General features: G+C 41.6%; 1 protein-coding gene across 1 annotated transcript in view; it reads right to left on the reverse strand.

Annotated features, from left to right (window-relative positions):
* thsd7aa (thrombospondin, type I, domain containing 7Aa) overlaps nucleotides 1-16,387 on the reverse strand; it is a 184,660-nt gene that overhangs the window by 125,924 nt on the left and 42,349 nt on the right. Inside the window, exons 2-3 of the mRNA XM_085377919.1 lie at nucleotides 12,254-13,379; nucleotides 10,173-10,421 (exon numbers count right to left, since the gene is read on the reverse strand). Coding sequence (XP_085234045.1) covers nucleotides 10,173-10,421; nucleotides 12,254-13,379 — 1,375 coding nt within the window. The remainder of the gene's footprint in view (nucleotides 1-10,172; nucleotides 10,422-12,253; nucleotides 13,380-16,387) is intronic.

A 16,387-nucleotide genomic window follows, 5' to 3' on the forward strand; every position in this document is an offset into this window, starting at 1 on the left:
AATTCTCTTTGGACAGTAGTACACCTATACCACCTGACCTAGGTTTGAATTGCAATTCAGCCAACAAAAACACACAGAAGTGTCTTGGTAGACAACTTTGTGGGGAAAGGATGCTGATGACTGTCAGATCTATGTCCCTTTAAAGAAAAAAGGCACATACTCTACACAGCCATTACTTTAGTGTCTCGATGACATTGAGGCTTGGATGTCTCTTAACTTTTTAAAATTCAATGATAGAAAAACAGAGGCGATGGTTTTTGGTAGCCCCACCGAGACCCCCGATGTGTATTTAGATACCTTGGCACAGTATGTTAAACTAGCTGTCACAACCCTGGGGGTCAAAGTGGACTGTGATCTGAAGTTTGAAAATCAGATTAAGGCAGTGATAAAAAGCTAGCTTATTTCAGCTCAGGCAGCTGGCAAAAAAAAGCCATTAGGACACATTTCCCCTATTTTAGCTTCACTTCACTGGCTGCCCATTTCTTTTAGGATTCAATTTAAAATTCTTTTATTTGCTTTTAAAGCTCTCCGTGGCCTAGGCCCATCTTATCTCTCTGAGCTGCTACAGCCTTATACACCCACCCGCTCTCTCAGGTCAGCTGATCAGCTGCTCCTGAATGTACCCAGGACTGGGCGTAAACTTAGAGGAGATCGTGCTTTTGCTGTAGCAGCTCCCAATCTCCCTTTAGAGATTAGACAGGCCACTTCCCTGCCTGTTTCTTTACCCTGGCCTTTGACACCACGTGAGATGTGGGCTTTTAGTTTTATTTTAGTTGTTTTTAGTTTATTCTTTGCTGTTTTATCTTGTTTTCTTTTTTAATATAGGGCTGTTTTAATTTTTATGTATTATGTGTTTGTTTATTTATTTTTGGTGTTTTCTTTTATTCTACTGTTTTGACTTATTTTCTGTACAGCACTTTGGTCCTGTGCTGGCCATTTTAAAGTGCTATATAGATCAAACTGGATTGGATTGGAAAGGAGGCTAATTGCTCCTTCCCAAACAGAAGCTGTGACCAAAGCGCCCAAACAGTTAACCATGGGCCAGGTGTTTTCTTTCCTGTGAATGGCAGAATATAGCCGCCTGTGGATCAGCTATAATATGGACAATAAGTCGAGATCAGCTATAATATGGACAATAAGTCGAAGCAACAATAAAGCCAAGCTGCAATGGACAGAAGGTGCAGAAGGAGTCTTTGAGGCACTGAAGAAAGATATATAGTCTACCCCATCACTGGGCAATGGCTACTGATTACTTTAAACCAATATATAAATGAAACTGAATGAAATTGAAATGCTGTACTCATGCGAGACACCCCCATGTATGAAGCCTCGAGCTTATTACTGCACTAAACTTGACAACATAGAAGCTGGCCTGCCACCCAGTTATCAGGACCAGGCAGCTGCAGCTGCAGCTTTTAAAAAGGCATCTTTATTGACAATTGGCTACCCAGTGATACTTCATACATCACACCAGTTTACTACTCCAGATTTGTTTCTACCCAACCAAGGTGTACGGGCTATGAAGGCAATTCTCAAAGTTCCAGAACTGAACCACTGGTGCAACACTGCGCACCCTGCAACCAGGATGATGTTGCCAACTGATAGCAACTCACATGATTGTTAGAGCATACTGAGAAGCTTAAGCACATGAGGATTTGCACAATAAAAACAATAGTTGTTGATCTTACTGTATTTGTGGACAACTCCTGTTTTCAGGATGAAAAGGTTGACTATGCTGGTTATGCCGCTGTTCAACTAAACTCTGCTGTTGAGACTTTCACAACCATACAAGCATGAATGGTTGATCAGCTGTGCTCTCCACAACCTGACAGCTGCCTGTAAAATAGCTACAGGTAAAAGATTAAATGTTTACTCCAATTTGCTTGTGCCATGTGCCATGTCAGCGCTAACAACTGAAAGCAGAGAGGCTTCCATCGCGCAGATGGAACACCAATAGCACATGGGGAAGCTGTCTCACAATTAATAGAAGCTCTACAACTCCCCTCTGTTGTACTAGCAATTAAATGCCCGGCATATCAGAAAACTGGCAACAGTGAAGCAGATGAAGTAGCAAAACAGGCAGCAGTGCCATGATGGCACCTGTGTTAACAGATGCAGCTGCTCACCCTTGGTCAGTCTGAATTCGCTTATAGTTGCTCAGGAAAAGGCTAACGAGCAAAAAAACCATCCCTGGATACAGTGAGGTGCACTCAGAACCATTCAACCACCTGATGTTGGTCTTACTGAGAAGTCACAGACATGTTGTGCTACTATCGTCATTTCTCCATGCAACAATCTATCTTCCACATGTATCAGATCACTTCACAGTTACCTTAGCAACCCCTACTTCTCTAAAGGACAGACTTGTCCTATGACATAAAAAAATCCATACCACCTGTGGTCTACATGATAAAAACACAATTTTCCCTTTTTGCATGGTCCAGGGGGAGTAACTTGAGAATATCACAAAAAAATGACACCCGTGATAAGAGTAAGATGATGCTGATATCATCCAAAACCCAAACATGAGTGGAATCTTTAAGACATGTAACAGTGGTATTTTTCTGGGTCAACACACTGACGCAAGAATACTGTGTCAGCCTGTATGGAGCAGAAGAGGAAGACTCTTTAGATTTATAATGTGCTACAATAAACCTCATGCACAATGCTTGCAAGTTTATGATGTAGGCAATGGCACATGGCTGTTAGATGTCGTTTTTTGGTTTTGTGATAAAGATAAATACATAAATTCAGTATTACCACCTAACTGGACAGACATATGTGCACCAGTCATATTAACAGGACAAATCAACTAACCAGCAACAAACTTTATGAGATTCCAGATGCCTCACCTTATTATGTCTTTATGGAAAATTTTAGCTATTTAGATATTTTTAAAGTAGCTCAAGATTGTTTGATCACACCAGGCCATGCAGAAGAATAGTAACTTTTGCGTGCTCTGTTAATTAATATTAACCCTATAATACCCTTTGTACCATATTTGATACTGAGACATCTATCTCATCAACATGATGAATACTTGCCATAATTTCAAAATGTTATGGACAAAATTCTTTTTTTGTCTAAAATTAACATTGTTGTTAACAAAAAGTTGCCAAAAATGGCCAATGTATCAAGTGCAATACAAAAAATATATAACAAATATATCATGACGAACATGATATAGCAAAAACATTTTGTGGATTTTGTCATAAGCGTTAATAAACATCTCAGTTCCAAAAAAATCTGAATTTTCCGGCTATTTTTTGATGGGTTGGGTCTTACAGGGCTAACTCCCAGAGTTATTCCCCCTGAAATACTGTTTTGAGAGTAGTTAATCATTTATGTTCATTTCAGTAGAGTGGTACAAGAAAGTCAAATTGGTGGTGGGGTTACTAATCCTACTCCTATCGACAGTGTCTAAAGCTGAGTGATCTAAACAGGACCAAGTCGGATAAGGAGTCCCCTGAAAACCTGTGCCACCCTGACAATCCTATACAGCGGTCCCTCGTTTATTGCGGGAGTTATGTTCTAACAATAACCTGCGATAAGTGAAATCTGCGACGTAGCCAGCTTTATTTTTTACAATTATTATAGATGTTTTAAGGCTGTGAAACCCCTCACTACACACTTTATACACTTTTCTCAGACAGGCATGAACATTTTCACACTTTTCTGTTTTGTTTAAACTCTCAAAGTTCAAACCTTGTTAGAAAAAAAAGTCCAGAATTATAGAACGAAACCAAAGATCAAACCCTGTTTTCAGGTCCAGAACATGAGAACAGAGCAGCTGCCAGAGAATTCAACATTAATGAATCAATGATACGGAAGTGGAGGAAGCAAGAAGAATCAGTTGAATAAAGTTTGATTTATCTGACTGTTTTGTTTCACTTAATGCGCCTTATAATCCAAAAAATACGCTAACTTCTACCTTCCTTTAGCATGTCCAGAAGTCTAACTTTTTGTGCGATGGTTAGCATCTTCCTCTGCCTTTTGGGTGCTACGGCAGGCGCCTTTGACGGTGCAAAAATTTCATCGATATTGTTGTGTTTGTTGGGGAGAAAACTTACAAACATACAGTGCAGCACTTCAGAGTCAGACTGCTAGGATCGAAGATCGGCACGGAGGAGATTGATTGACAATGGTCTACAGCTGATCAGGACGCAGACCACGATGCGCTGAAAAAAAAAAAAGCATGCAAAATGGCACAAAAAAACAGCGAGGCCGCGAAAGGTGAACCGCATTATAGCGAGGGACCACTGTAGCGAGGAACAAGCACAGCTTGAAAATGGAAGGATTAGTGCTACAGTGAGATTGGCAGTCTCAAAAACAGAATAGTTTATTTTTCATTTGATGCAGAAATCATCAGTGTGGGCACAGCCAAGAAAACAAACAGAACAATCAAGAATGAAAACACAAATAACCTACTAGACTGAAAATCCGAAAATTAAATACAGGCGTGTAACCTCCCTCCCTACACGGGAGAAATGGTTTTGAAGAAAAAGGTTTCCCACCCCTACAGCTACCAGGTCTATTTGCTTTATAAATATTACTGTATACTTTATAATATATACTGTAACTATTATAAAAATATTATTCATAATGTTTTTATAATATTTACAGTATATACAGAAAAAAACTAACTAGCTCTTCTAGATGCAGAAACTTGGTCACACAATACACAGCTAAACACACAACATGGCCATGATGGAAACAGAAAGTAGGCGGGGCCAGCTATGGCGTTATTTTTGTGCCACTATTCTGAGCGCACGCAAAAAAAATTTTGCAGGTGCAAGTGTTGCATTTTGAGGAGAAATTTATTTTGAGTGAAGAAAAGCTAAATTTAAGTGAACAAAATTAATTCCTGCATGCAAAAACTGTATTTCAGTGTTTGCTATTATCCACACACACACACACACACACACACACACACACACACACACACACACAACAGCAGCCCCTCTCACTCAGTTTTTGCATTTGCGCTCGCTCGCAATGTGTTGCTCGCGCTCTCAACATTTCTGCCTGTGCGCGCTCAACTCTTTCTCTACACCGTTATATTTGTGCCACAAAACCAGCCAATCACAGACTTGGATGTGTAAAAATCTGATTGGCTGTTCTGGTCTCCAATCAGCTCGAAGTGACGAAATGCAATATCCCAGAATGCATTTTGTCCAAAACTCAAACGAGGCAGTGGCAGAGGAACACAGAGTGGCGGAGTTTGAAATATTACTCTGTCTGGGTCACAAAATAAACTTTTAAGATTTTTTCATGTGAGAATGTTTCTGTGTAAACTTCAAATATCTGGTCGATTTATCAAGACATCACATATTTGCATGAGTGCTCTGACGTTTTCGGAGATGCCTGTTACCCACCAGCTGACCGCACAGCTGGACTGGCCATTGAGCATCCCGCACATTTTCCCGGTGGGCTGATGTGATTTTTCATTTTTCATTTTTCTGTTTGTTTGTTTGTTTTTGTAACGGTATAAACAATGAAAGGTGGTGGATTAGCCAATTGGTCATGATCAACTCTGGGCTGGACCAATTACAACACATCTGTATTGAGGGGAAAAGGAACGCGATTCGTCCCGGAGAATGAAAAAAAGACACAAAGCTGAAGTTATTCTGTCTTTGCTGCACAGCTGCCTCTTCTTCTCTCATTCTCTCCCCCTCCCTCTCCTGTTGCTGCTTCAATCATGAAACTGATCAATGATCAGCTGATCGTCTCTCTCGTTTGTTTAGCTCCCACTTTGCGCCAGAAACAGGACACCAGCGGATGTCACGCTAAACAACAGCAGCACGTTTAAGCTTGATAAGCTGTTGCTAGAATTTATTTAATATTACTTTCTAGGATCAGCTGATGTTTGCTGGAGCCACAGCTGTAAAAGCTGCTGCTCATGATATCGGTTTGGATATGTGGTGAGAGGGAAACATGAAGGTGATACAAATCATACATATATACCAACAACACAGTGTACATCACTGTCACAACAGCGTTTGTTTTAGTTCAAAGGCTTTATGGTTTTTCCTATAATACCTGCTGGTGAAGTCAGTGATTTTTTGTCAGTTCAGCCTTTTATATTATGTTTAACCTGAGTGACCACCCGGTCAGCTGGTGGGTAACAGGCATCTCCGAAAACACTAGAGCACTTATGCAAATATGTGATGTCTTGATGAATCGAGCAGATATTAGAAGTTTACACAGAAACATTCTTGCATGAAAATATCTTAAAAGTTTATTTTGTGACCCAGACAGAGTAATATTTCAAACTCCGTCACTCTGTGTTCCTCCGCCACTGCCTCGTTTGAGCTTTGGACAAAATGCATTCTGGGATATTGCATTTCGTCATTTCGAGCTGATTGGAGACCAGAACAGCCAATCAGATTTTTTCGCATCCAAGTCTGTGATTGGCTGGTTTTGTGGCACAAATATAACGGTGTAGAGAAAGAGTTGAGCGCGCACAGGCAGAAATGTTGAGAGCGCGAGCAACACATTGCGAGAGGGGCTGCTGTTGTGTGTGTGCGTGTGTGTGTGTGGGGGGGGGGGGGGGGCAAACTGTTTCTGCGCAGTGTACCAGGGGCACGGAGAAAAGTTGTCGTACCATAGGCACGAGCAGTGTGTGTGTGTGTGTGTGTGTGTGTGTGTGTGTGTGTGTGGATAATAGTAAACACTGAAATACAGTTTTTGCACGCAGCAATGAAGTTTGTTCACTCAAATTTAGCTTTTCTTCGCTCAAAATAAATTTCTCCTCAAAATGCAACACCTGCACCTGCAAATTTTTTTTACGTGCGCTCAGAATAGTGGCACAAAAATAACGCGATAGCCAGCTGGCCTTGACAGATTCCAATTCATAGCCAGCCCCATTCAGTCTCCAAACAATAGTCAGCTTCCACCTGGAACTTACATAACTAAAAAAACAGCAGAGAAAATGAACAATGCCACCCTCAGGTACAGAGAAGTGAACACAGTATTCAAATATTAAGATCCCTGCATCGCCAGTTAAGAGAGTAGACTTGATCTTCACCTACAGTCTTTGACATGACACTTGCATTCTTGCCTGCTTTTGGAAGTCCTCATTCACCATTAACTATGAATGAATGATGCGACCAGTCATGGAGCGTGCAGATTTGGAAATTGAGGAGCATATTTGTGGACTTCAGCCCAAAATACTTTGAGGCAGTGGTTGTTAAGAGGATTTGGAAAACACCCACAGAGAACTTCAGTCTAATAGAGCAGCGGTCCCCAACCTTTTTTTGCGCCACGGACCGGTTTATGCCCGACAATATTTTCATGGACCGGCCTTTAAGGTGTCACGGATAAATACAACAAAATAAAACTAGTACCGGTACCGAAAAAAAGAAAATTTATTCATAACACACGTGAAAAGACCCAGGAAAACCGAGTTAACGATAAAAACGATAACAAAATAACGCTGAAAACCGATAAAAACCCTGAAAACCAGACATTTCACACCTGAGCCTCAACTCTCGTGGCCCGGTACCAAACGACTCACGGACCGGTACCGGTCCGAGGCCCGGGGGTTGGGGACCGTTGTAATAGACATTGTACCTGGCTGGCTCAAGGATTTGTTGTTGTCGACAATCCATCCTCCCACGACAACAATAACAACAACACCCCCAGTGTCTCACCTCTAGTTCCACATCCTCATTGCTGCAGTTGTAGCCCTGCACTCAGATCACATCACTCCAGCTGTCTCGCTCAACAGCTGCCCCTCCTCTGCCTGAGGATCTGGTCATGAGGGTGGTCTGGCAAATCTTGTCCCCAGCCACCCACTCACCAGACGACCACCACATGCCAATTCTTTGCTGCCACAACAACCTGCTTCCTGTTTGAGGAAGCTTGGCTCTCGGTGGCGGAACTGAGACCAACTGCCAGTGACCATCATCATCTCAGATGAGCTATCGTCTTTTTTTTTTTTTTTTTTTTTTTTCCGGTGGCGGACTCCCTCAGGTATCGGTGCGTTGGTGGTTCTTTGTATCTGGGGGTGGGCGTCCGGGTACACACCGGCTCACTCCTTGGCGGCCGCTTATTGGGGCTCGCTCGGGCCACTTTGGAGGTGGGGTGCCCCCGGCCTCTCGGCCTGGGGCTCGGTCACTCAGGCACAGCTGGCTGCCGGCGGAGCTCACGGGCGCGTCACTGCAACTCCCCCTGGCTTCTGCTCCGCGGCTGCTGAATGAGCTCTCATCTGGGACTCTCCTTAGCTCTTACTGGGACAGTGGCGCGGCTGCCCCTCTGTGGGTCTTCCTTGGTCTCTTGTGTTCTGGGGGCCTCTGGATGTCTGGAGTTTTGATCTCCTCCATACCTGCTTGATACCATAGAGGACAGGGCTGTGGCTCCCCACACTCTCTAGCAGATCATTACATGGAGAAACCTTTGGAATGCAAGCATGCTGATCCACACAGGTATGCACACAGGTGTACACATGGGTATTCACAGATGCGGACTACAGCTTTCTTGGCTGCTGCCTCAAAGCACACTGTGCGCTGTCTATCTTGCGTGCTGCACAATATCGTTTATTATTTAGTAACTATTGATATCTATGACTAGCTAGTTTATTGTGATGGTGCTTTTTTTTTATTTTATTATTATGTTGCTCTTTGTTGTTTGCTGTCTCCCCTGTTTTTTTTGTTTTTCTTTCTCTCCATACAGGTGACCCAGGAGTTTTTTTTTTTTTGTTTTGTTTTTTTTTTTCTCTCTTCCCCCCCTTCTCACCGTCTCTTCTCCCCTTTGGTTTTCTTTCTTCCTCTCCCCCTCTTTCTTTCATCGTCTGACCTCTTGGACCTAGTTCCTAACCTTTTTCCCACAAGCACCTTCTTCCAGGAGGAAGCAAGGTTCCCATTGTAGTCGCTCAATGCTCCTAGAGCCCACTTCACCACCTGCATCTGCTGACGGTGGGCCCCAGCCAGGGTCCGCTGTTCTGCCTGCATCAGCTATCAGTTTTGAGGCATCACCACCACAGTGAGTAAAACTAATTAATTCCTGTGTTTTGTCCTGACGCAGGCACTAAAAATAAACATGAGTTTTCTGTTTTTGAGCCAGTGAGTTTCATGTTTACGCTTTTTGTTTCTGCGCTGGTTAATTGTGAATTTTCTGTCTTTTTCTAGCAGTAATACCCGTTTCTCTGTCTGGTTTTTAAGACTTTGAGCAGGCAGATATAATGAAAGTTGTCACTGAGATCTCAGTTTCTGAGTCAGTCCATATGAAAACTGAGTTTGGTGTTTCAGACTCTGGCAATGTCTCTACCAAGTGTTGGGATTGAAGATGTTTGATTTCTCTTACTGAAATAAGCGGTTATAATTATTTTCATACACACATTGCAAATGTGCTCATGAGAGTTGGCACTCAGTCTTTTGAAGGTCAAAAGCTTCGTTCGGCGTGATGTCCGGACTGATATATTGTAGGAAATGACTGCAAACACGCTTACACACATAGATTATGATTAGAATACGTCTCTGGGTCAGAGAGTCCCGAACATGATATTTTAAACCAATTTTGAATCACTAGAAGAACAATGGATAATAACATCAGATTATCAAGGCTTTTCTGTCTCTTACAGGCGATGGAGCAGATACCAGACGAGGTCATGGAAATACGAGGATGCTTCGCAGCAGACACCAAGACTGCCACGTCCATGCAGGAGGAAGATAGCTGCTAAAATCTATGTTTTTGTCTCACTATATAATGTTGTACAGCCCACTTTAAGTTCATCCTTGTTGTGAGACATGCTGGAGGTCCACAGCGCTGTGTAAACTTGTAATTTCAACTGCCAAAAGAAAGGTAAATCCTTTTTTAAACGACAGACCTTTCTCCTGAGGTTCCTTCCAAAAATTCTGAACACGACACAAGTTAATTGTGTTAGATCTTTCTCATGTAAAGACAGATTTTGTTTTTCTGAGTCAGTATGCAGAAAGTGTTTTCTTTCAGCAATAACACAGAAAAAAAAATAGAATTTTGTGTTTTGAAGCCTGAGATGGACGAAGATTACTCCGCCCTGTACCACCCCAGAAAAAGAGGTGGGAAAGACGTGAGGTACAACCTGGCCTTGTTCTCGGTCTACCACAGGGAGGTATGGTCTAGAAGTTCATAATAACGAGTCATTTTCTGCTGCTTTAAGAAAATCGTACATTAAGTTAAGCACATGTACTTACGTAATGCAGGGTGGTACCACGTCACTCTGGGGGGTGCAGGGCTCCTTCTCCTCCAACTCTGGACAATCTATTCCTCCACCCACAGGGAACTGGGTCACTTTTCTAGTGCGAGTCCACACCGCCTTGGGACTGGTGGGGTCATAGCACTCCTTGGTGCAAGCAGACCATTTGGACCATTCAGTCACATCACAGTCTTTGGTTATCACACAAGCCTGGAAGGTCACTGGCAAAGTCTCCTGAGAGCATAGGCTGTAGAACATGAAAACAAAGACAGCAATGTACTCGATGTAACCACTTAAATGTAATAAAACATGTTTAGAACTGTGCAAAAGTCACAATCAATCCACATTTTTTATATTTTGTAGGAAAAACAGAAATACTGTAACTGACATAATATAAGAGTTATTAAAAAGAACAGGCTGTATGACGTGCTAAAATTTGGTTTGATGTAAAGAAAAAATATTTGAATGCTTTATAATTATGCAATATTTTATCTGTGTGCAAAATGACTGCAGCAAAAGCACAACATTTAAGTATGACAGTTGCATCACTGAAACATCACTGATCATATTTATAGTATAAACACAATATCCTCGGGTTCACAGAAAGCTGGCAGATAAAGAAAAGAAGAAAAGAGGAAGTCAGTGCGAATCAGAATCAGAACTCCGAGCTGCATTTCAGTGGCCATTTCTGTTGTTACCGTTCGTTCACTCCAAGGCTTTTCTCTGTCTGAGGCAGCTAATGTGATAATCGGCATATTGAAGTTCCAAGAATCCAAGTCATTTATTTATATTTTCTGTGGCTGCTTCCACAGGCCATGGCTTTGCTCTTGTTGTTTTTATCACTGCGTTTGCTTTACTTTTTTCAAAAGAAAATTATTTGCGATAATGATGTGATGCTTCTCTTTTTTCAGGTTCTCTAACACTTCCATTTTTCTTCTTTTCTGTATGTTTTAGATTTTAACACGCACACTTTCTTTGCTTTTCTGTGTTAATTGTTTTATTTTACTCTCATTTTGCCTCAATTGACCTGCAAGCCTCTGCATCATGTTTTGGTTATGACCATATGAGGCTTTAGATGTTAAATGGCCTGTTTCTTATTAAGGTTTATATGGCTCATGTGTAAAGTGTAAAGTTACTGAATTTACTAAATTTTAGATTTCAGATCCAAAGTTAACACTGTATATATCCCCCAGTCCTCTAGTCTGTGGTTAGATGCTCAAAGCTAACAATTATGTTTGCCACATTGACTGACATTGAGTAATTTAAACCCTGGGCTTATTAGCCTTTTTAATTATTTACTGTATATTTTAAGTTAAAAACAACAAACAAACAAATCAGCAACTGTATTTTGGTAAATGTGGCAGTTATTGGGTGGCTCATACGTTTAATACCACTTAGTTTAATTCAGAGTTAACATTCTCAAATACCAAAACATCAGCACCGACCTACAGTAACCTATCAAGGCAGCTACAAACTAACCAGTTGTGTGTACTACTTAACTTATATGATCTTTGAGTTGCTTAAACATTGACAGCAACAACTTTGTCAGCTGTGTCTCTGATATCCCTGCAGCCAGCCAGTGAATCAGGTTGTGGTTTATGGTGTGCTATAACCACATCAGCCTATTCCTGCCTCAGCTTTTGATGGATGCAAGTTGTGTTTTTAAAAGAAAAAAAATGAATGAATACAAAAACACTGATTGAGCTTGGAAGCTGTGTATATTAATTATGTTACGTTTTCATCAATTAAAACTGATAGTAATCTTGTTAATGGGGGCAAGATAAAATATTTATAAAACACATTTTTGGGTGATTTTTCATCTTTATTAAAAAAATGAAATTATCATTGAGTTTAATTTAAAACCAGTAATGAATAGAATAACAATTGTCAACTCTAAGACAAGCTCAAATATCAGATCTCAAAGATTTAACTATAGCTGTCAGTCTGTAAATGATTTTTAAAAAAAGAAGACAAGCTAACATGCTGACAAAGAAAATGATATCAATACTCTATGAAGGATAGAACCATGACATCACAGATAACAGTTTATTTTCTTTATTGTATTTCAGTCATGGTTACCTTAGAGCTTCGACAGCCCCGCTCTTATGCACACAGGTCACTTCTCTGGTCTGAAAACCAGTTTGTAGGTCCCAGAACTTTCCTCCCGGGCGATTCTGACGATTCTTGTTTCTCTTCTTTTTGATGAGTTCTCTGGTCTCAGCATCTTTTGCTTTGCCCCTCTCCCTTAACCTCTCTTGGACTTTCTCTCTTAATTTCTCTCTTTTTTCTTTGTTTTTCGCTTTTTTCTGTCGTTTCGGCCGATCAGCCAGTAGCGATGGCCTGTCTGATTTCCTATTCCTGTTTCCCCTGCCCAGTTTTCTTTTGGATTTAAGTGGATTTTCGCCGTCTTTGGGCTGTTTGTCTCCTTCTTTTAACTGTTTTTCACCCTCTCTGGTCTGTTTGCCATCTCCTCTGGGTGGTTTTTCACCCTCTTTGGTGAGTTTGTCTCCCTCATTAGAAAGTTTATCACTTTCCCGGGGTTGTTTTTCACTCTCTCTTGGTGGTTTGTCTGCCTGTCGGGTTTGCCTTGGCAGTGGAACAGTGCATGGGCCCCAGGGACCCACCCTGAGACTGTAAAGGCTCTCTTCTCCCTGACAGGGACCTAGCTGGCATGTCTGAAATTCAGTCAGATTTGGGCAGGCTGCCCCACCAAACAATGGTGGAGCCAGGACAAAGCGAATGCGGTTCTGTAACCCTATCCCGCAGGTTTTAGAACAGGGAGTCCATGGGCTAAACTCAGACACCACACAGTCCTGAGGACATGGGATGAGACAGGCCTGCTCTAGGCGTGGTTTGGGCTCAAAGTATTCACAGATTGCATCTTCTGCAGGCTCCCCCTTTGCTTTTTGAACACATCCCACCTCACGGGTCTGAATTCCTTCCTCTCCCTGAGTGCACGTAGTAGGACGCTGCACCCTTGCACTGCGCATCACTGGGACACACTGGTTCCAGGCACCCAGCTGCCAGTCATATAGCTCTTTGTGCCAGTCACACACCCTGAAGCAGCTCTGCTGGTTGTCTGGTCGTTCTGCTTGGTCACAGTTGGTATGCAGGGTGGTCCAACCTTCAGAATGAGCACACCATACCGCTCTACTCTGGCTGCCTCCAGGACCACATTCACTTCCCATACAACGACCCCATGGACCTGTGAAATGTACATAAACAGAGAGGTCAGAGAAGAATCAGCAGTCATGCTTTTTGCAAAGGGAAAATCACAGTTTTCATTAGCCATGTATCTTAATACATTTAGTTTCATATTTTAACCTTGTTTTTCTTGTTCTAACACTATACTAATCATTTTAATAAGTTAGGTCTGAGCAACAACTGTATAAAAACGCACAACATGGCTCCATTTCCTCTCACCGTATAAAAGTGAAGCCAAAATTTTCCAGTTATAGGGGCTACCATGTCACATTTTTGAAACGAGATACTGCCACCCACTCACCCACTGGATGTGATCACACAAACTTCCCCCTGCACTTTTTACACAGCTTCACTGCTCTGGTTGTTTTTAACGATCTCTGCTGGTGGTTTTACTGTGTCTAATGGCTTGTTAAACTAAGGTAAATACAACCACAATGATACATTGCAAAAGGAATACACGTTAACATCTTATAGATATATACCAGCGGTCCCCAACCTTTTTTGTTCCACAGACGGTTTCATGTCAGACAGTATTTTCACAGACCGGCGTTTAAGGTGTGGCGGGTAAATACAACAAAATAAAAGATACGACAAAAACTGGTATTTTGTAGATATAACAATAAACGCAAATTCAGTGTGTAATTGTGTAACTTTATTAGCAGCGTCCTCCTGAAATGCGCCAACAATATTGAGAGTAACGCCCTCCTCTCTGCTCCTTAATGCTTTCTGGTCACTATGGTAACGCGTGAATATTTCTTTTAAAATAAGACACAACTACAACACGGGAAAGACCCAGGGAAACCGAGTTAATGATAAAAAACCCTGAAAACCATCAATTCCACACCCGAGGCTCAACTCTCACGGCCCGGGACCAAACGACCCGCGGCCCGGGGGGGGGGGGACCGCTGCTCTATACAACATGTAGCATCATTCTGAATTCCTATTGTTGATGAGTTAGCTAGGCTAGGCGCTAGGCGCTAGGCGCTAGCATACGCACTATGTTATAGTGTTGTTGTTAGCCATCCTACACACCTGTGTTGCTGCCAATAATTAAGTAATTTGTCATTCCTTAGTTTTTGTTACCCTCGTTTTAAACAGAGAGGGAGGCCTTTGACATTCAACTAAAAACAACTAAAACATTCAACATTCAACTAAAAACTTTCAACTGCATGTTAAATTTAAAAACACAGCAGTTGAAGTTTTTCTAGAGGTTTAATTTGTTGTTTTTACTTAACAACAATTCTATGATCAGCTGCATTTACTTTGGGGGGAAACAACAAGCTGGATTCATGGGTCCAGAAGACAGACTTCTTCTCTTTCTTTCATCATAGCTGTCTTGTGTCTGTTGCATATGTTCACCAAGGCATACGTTCTTTCAGAAATATCAGGAGGACTGAAGGTCATCGCAGGGAACTCTTATTTTCACCATCAGCTTCCTCAGAAGGAAAATCCTCTTCAGACCTCCACTATAGGCCCACTCAGAAAACAGACAAAACTAGAACTTCATGAACAGTGTGACAGCAAGCTTTGCTTTTTGTTATGTACAAATACTGCACATTATCACCAGATGAAGCTCAAAGTCTGGACTTTTACATAATGATGTTCAGTCACGAAGAAGGTTACACATTACAAATATATACATATAGGGCGATCGTGGCTCAACTCGTTTGGAGTTTGTCTTGTAATCAGAAGGTTGCCGGTTCGACCCCCGGCTTGGACAGTCTTGGTCGTTGTGTCCTTGGGCAAGACACTTCACCTGTTGCCTACTGGTGGTGGTCATAGGGCTTGGTGGCGCCAGTGTCCGGCAGCCTCGCCTCTGTCAGTGCGCCCCAGGGTGGCTGTGGCTACAATGTAGCTGCCATCACCAGTGTGTGAGTGTATGTGTGAATGGGTGGATGACTGGATATGTAAAGTGCTTTGGGGTCCTTAGGGACTAGAAAAGCGCTATACAAATGCAGGCCATTTACCATATATATATATGAGACTTTTGATCTTCCATCGGGTTTTTGCTGTCAGAGAAAATATCATGTACTCTGTATGCAGCTTCATGCATTCAGCGAAAGACCAAACTGATGTACTGTTTATTCTCCTCAGTGTAAAGAGCAGCATGGAAGTGGGTAATAATCTATATAATGATAACAGGTACATGGATGTTTAATACCTTTGACTTTTTGTCTTTGACTTTCTCATAAACTAATTTCAGTTTACAGTAGCAGTAGATATTTTGGTAGCGTAGCCTCTGTACTTTGTTCATCAGCTAATTTTGGAGTTTTTACTCCCATATTCACTTAGTGTATTAAGCTTATGACATCTTGTTGAGCACAATTGTGCATGGAGCACAATTAGACCACAAAAATATTTTTGCTGTGATTACTTTGTAAGAACTACTCTCTGAAAAAGATAATATATATTTTTTATTTTTCTATTGAATAGATTATAGAGAATAGATAAACATAAAACCAAGAACTTGACATTTCACAGTCAGCCTTTCATAACCCTTTCCAGTAGAGGCAATTCAATTCCAGTCCTTAAGAGCTGACTGTAAAAGCGCCCATCAAAATAACATTCATTATCAATGTTAGCATTATGGAGAACCACATTAGCAATCTAAAAGCTAAGTGCTCCCTGGTATAATGCACTGACAAATACACACAGTTCTAATTGTTAGCGGCGTGCGGATCGATATTGAAATATCGATTCTTCTGATACCGGTAATTTATGTTCTAGAATCGATTCTCATATTAAAATATCGACATTTTAGTATTTTGGGGTGAATTTGTAGTTTTTCATTAACAGGAACACAGTGGAAAGAAACTATATCATTCAGATCATCTAAATTGGAAGGAATTGCTTCCTCTTACGCCTTTCATAGTCATACGGCTGTATAAATGTGTCGCAGTCCCTGGCGTGTGCACTGACGACAATGACTGAGCGTAAACTGAATCATGTGTGGACGTATTTTACCTCCACAAACAGCCAAGATGCGGTTTGCGATACATGTGGCAAGAC

Source organism: Diplotaxodon limnothrissa, linkage group LG18, assembly GCF_057381915.1.
Source record: "Diplotaxodon limnothrissa isolate DT_005_m linkage group LG18, D_limnothrissa_male_GT1.1, whole genome shotgun sequence".
Lineage (NCBI taxonomy): Eukaryota > Metazoa > Chordata > Actinopteri > Cichliformes > Cichlidae > Diplotaxodon > Diplotaxodon limnothrissa.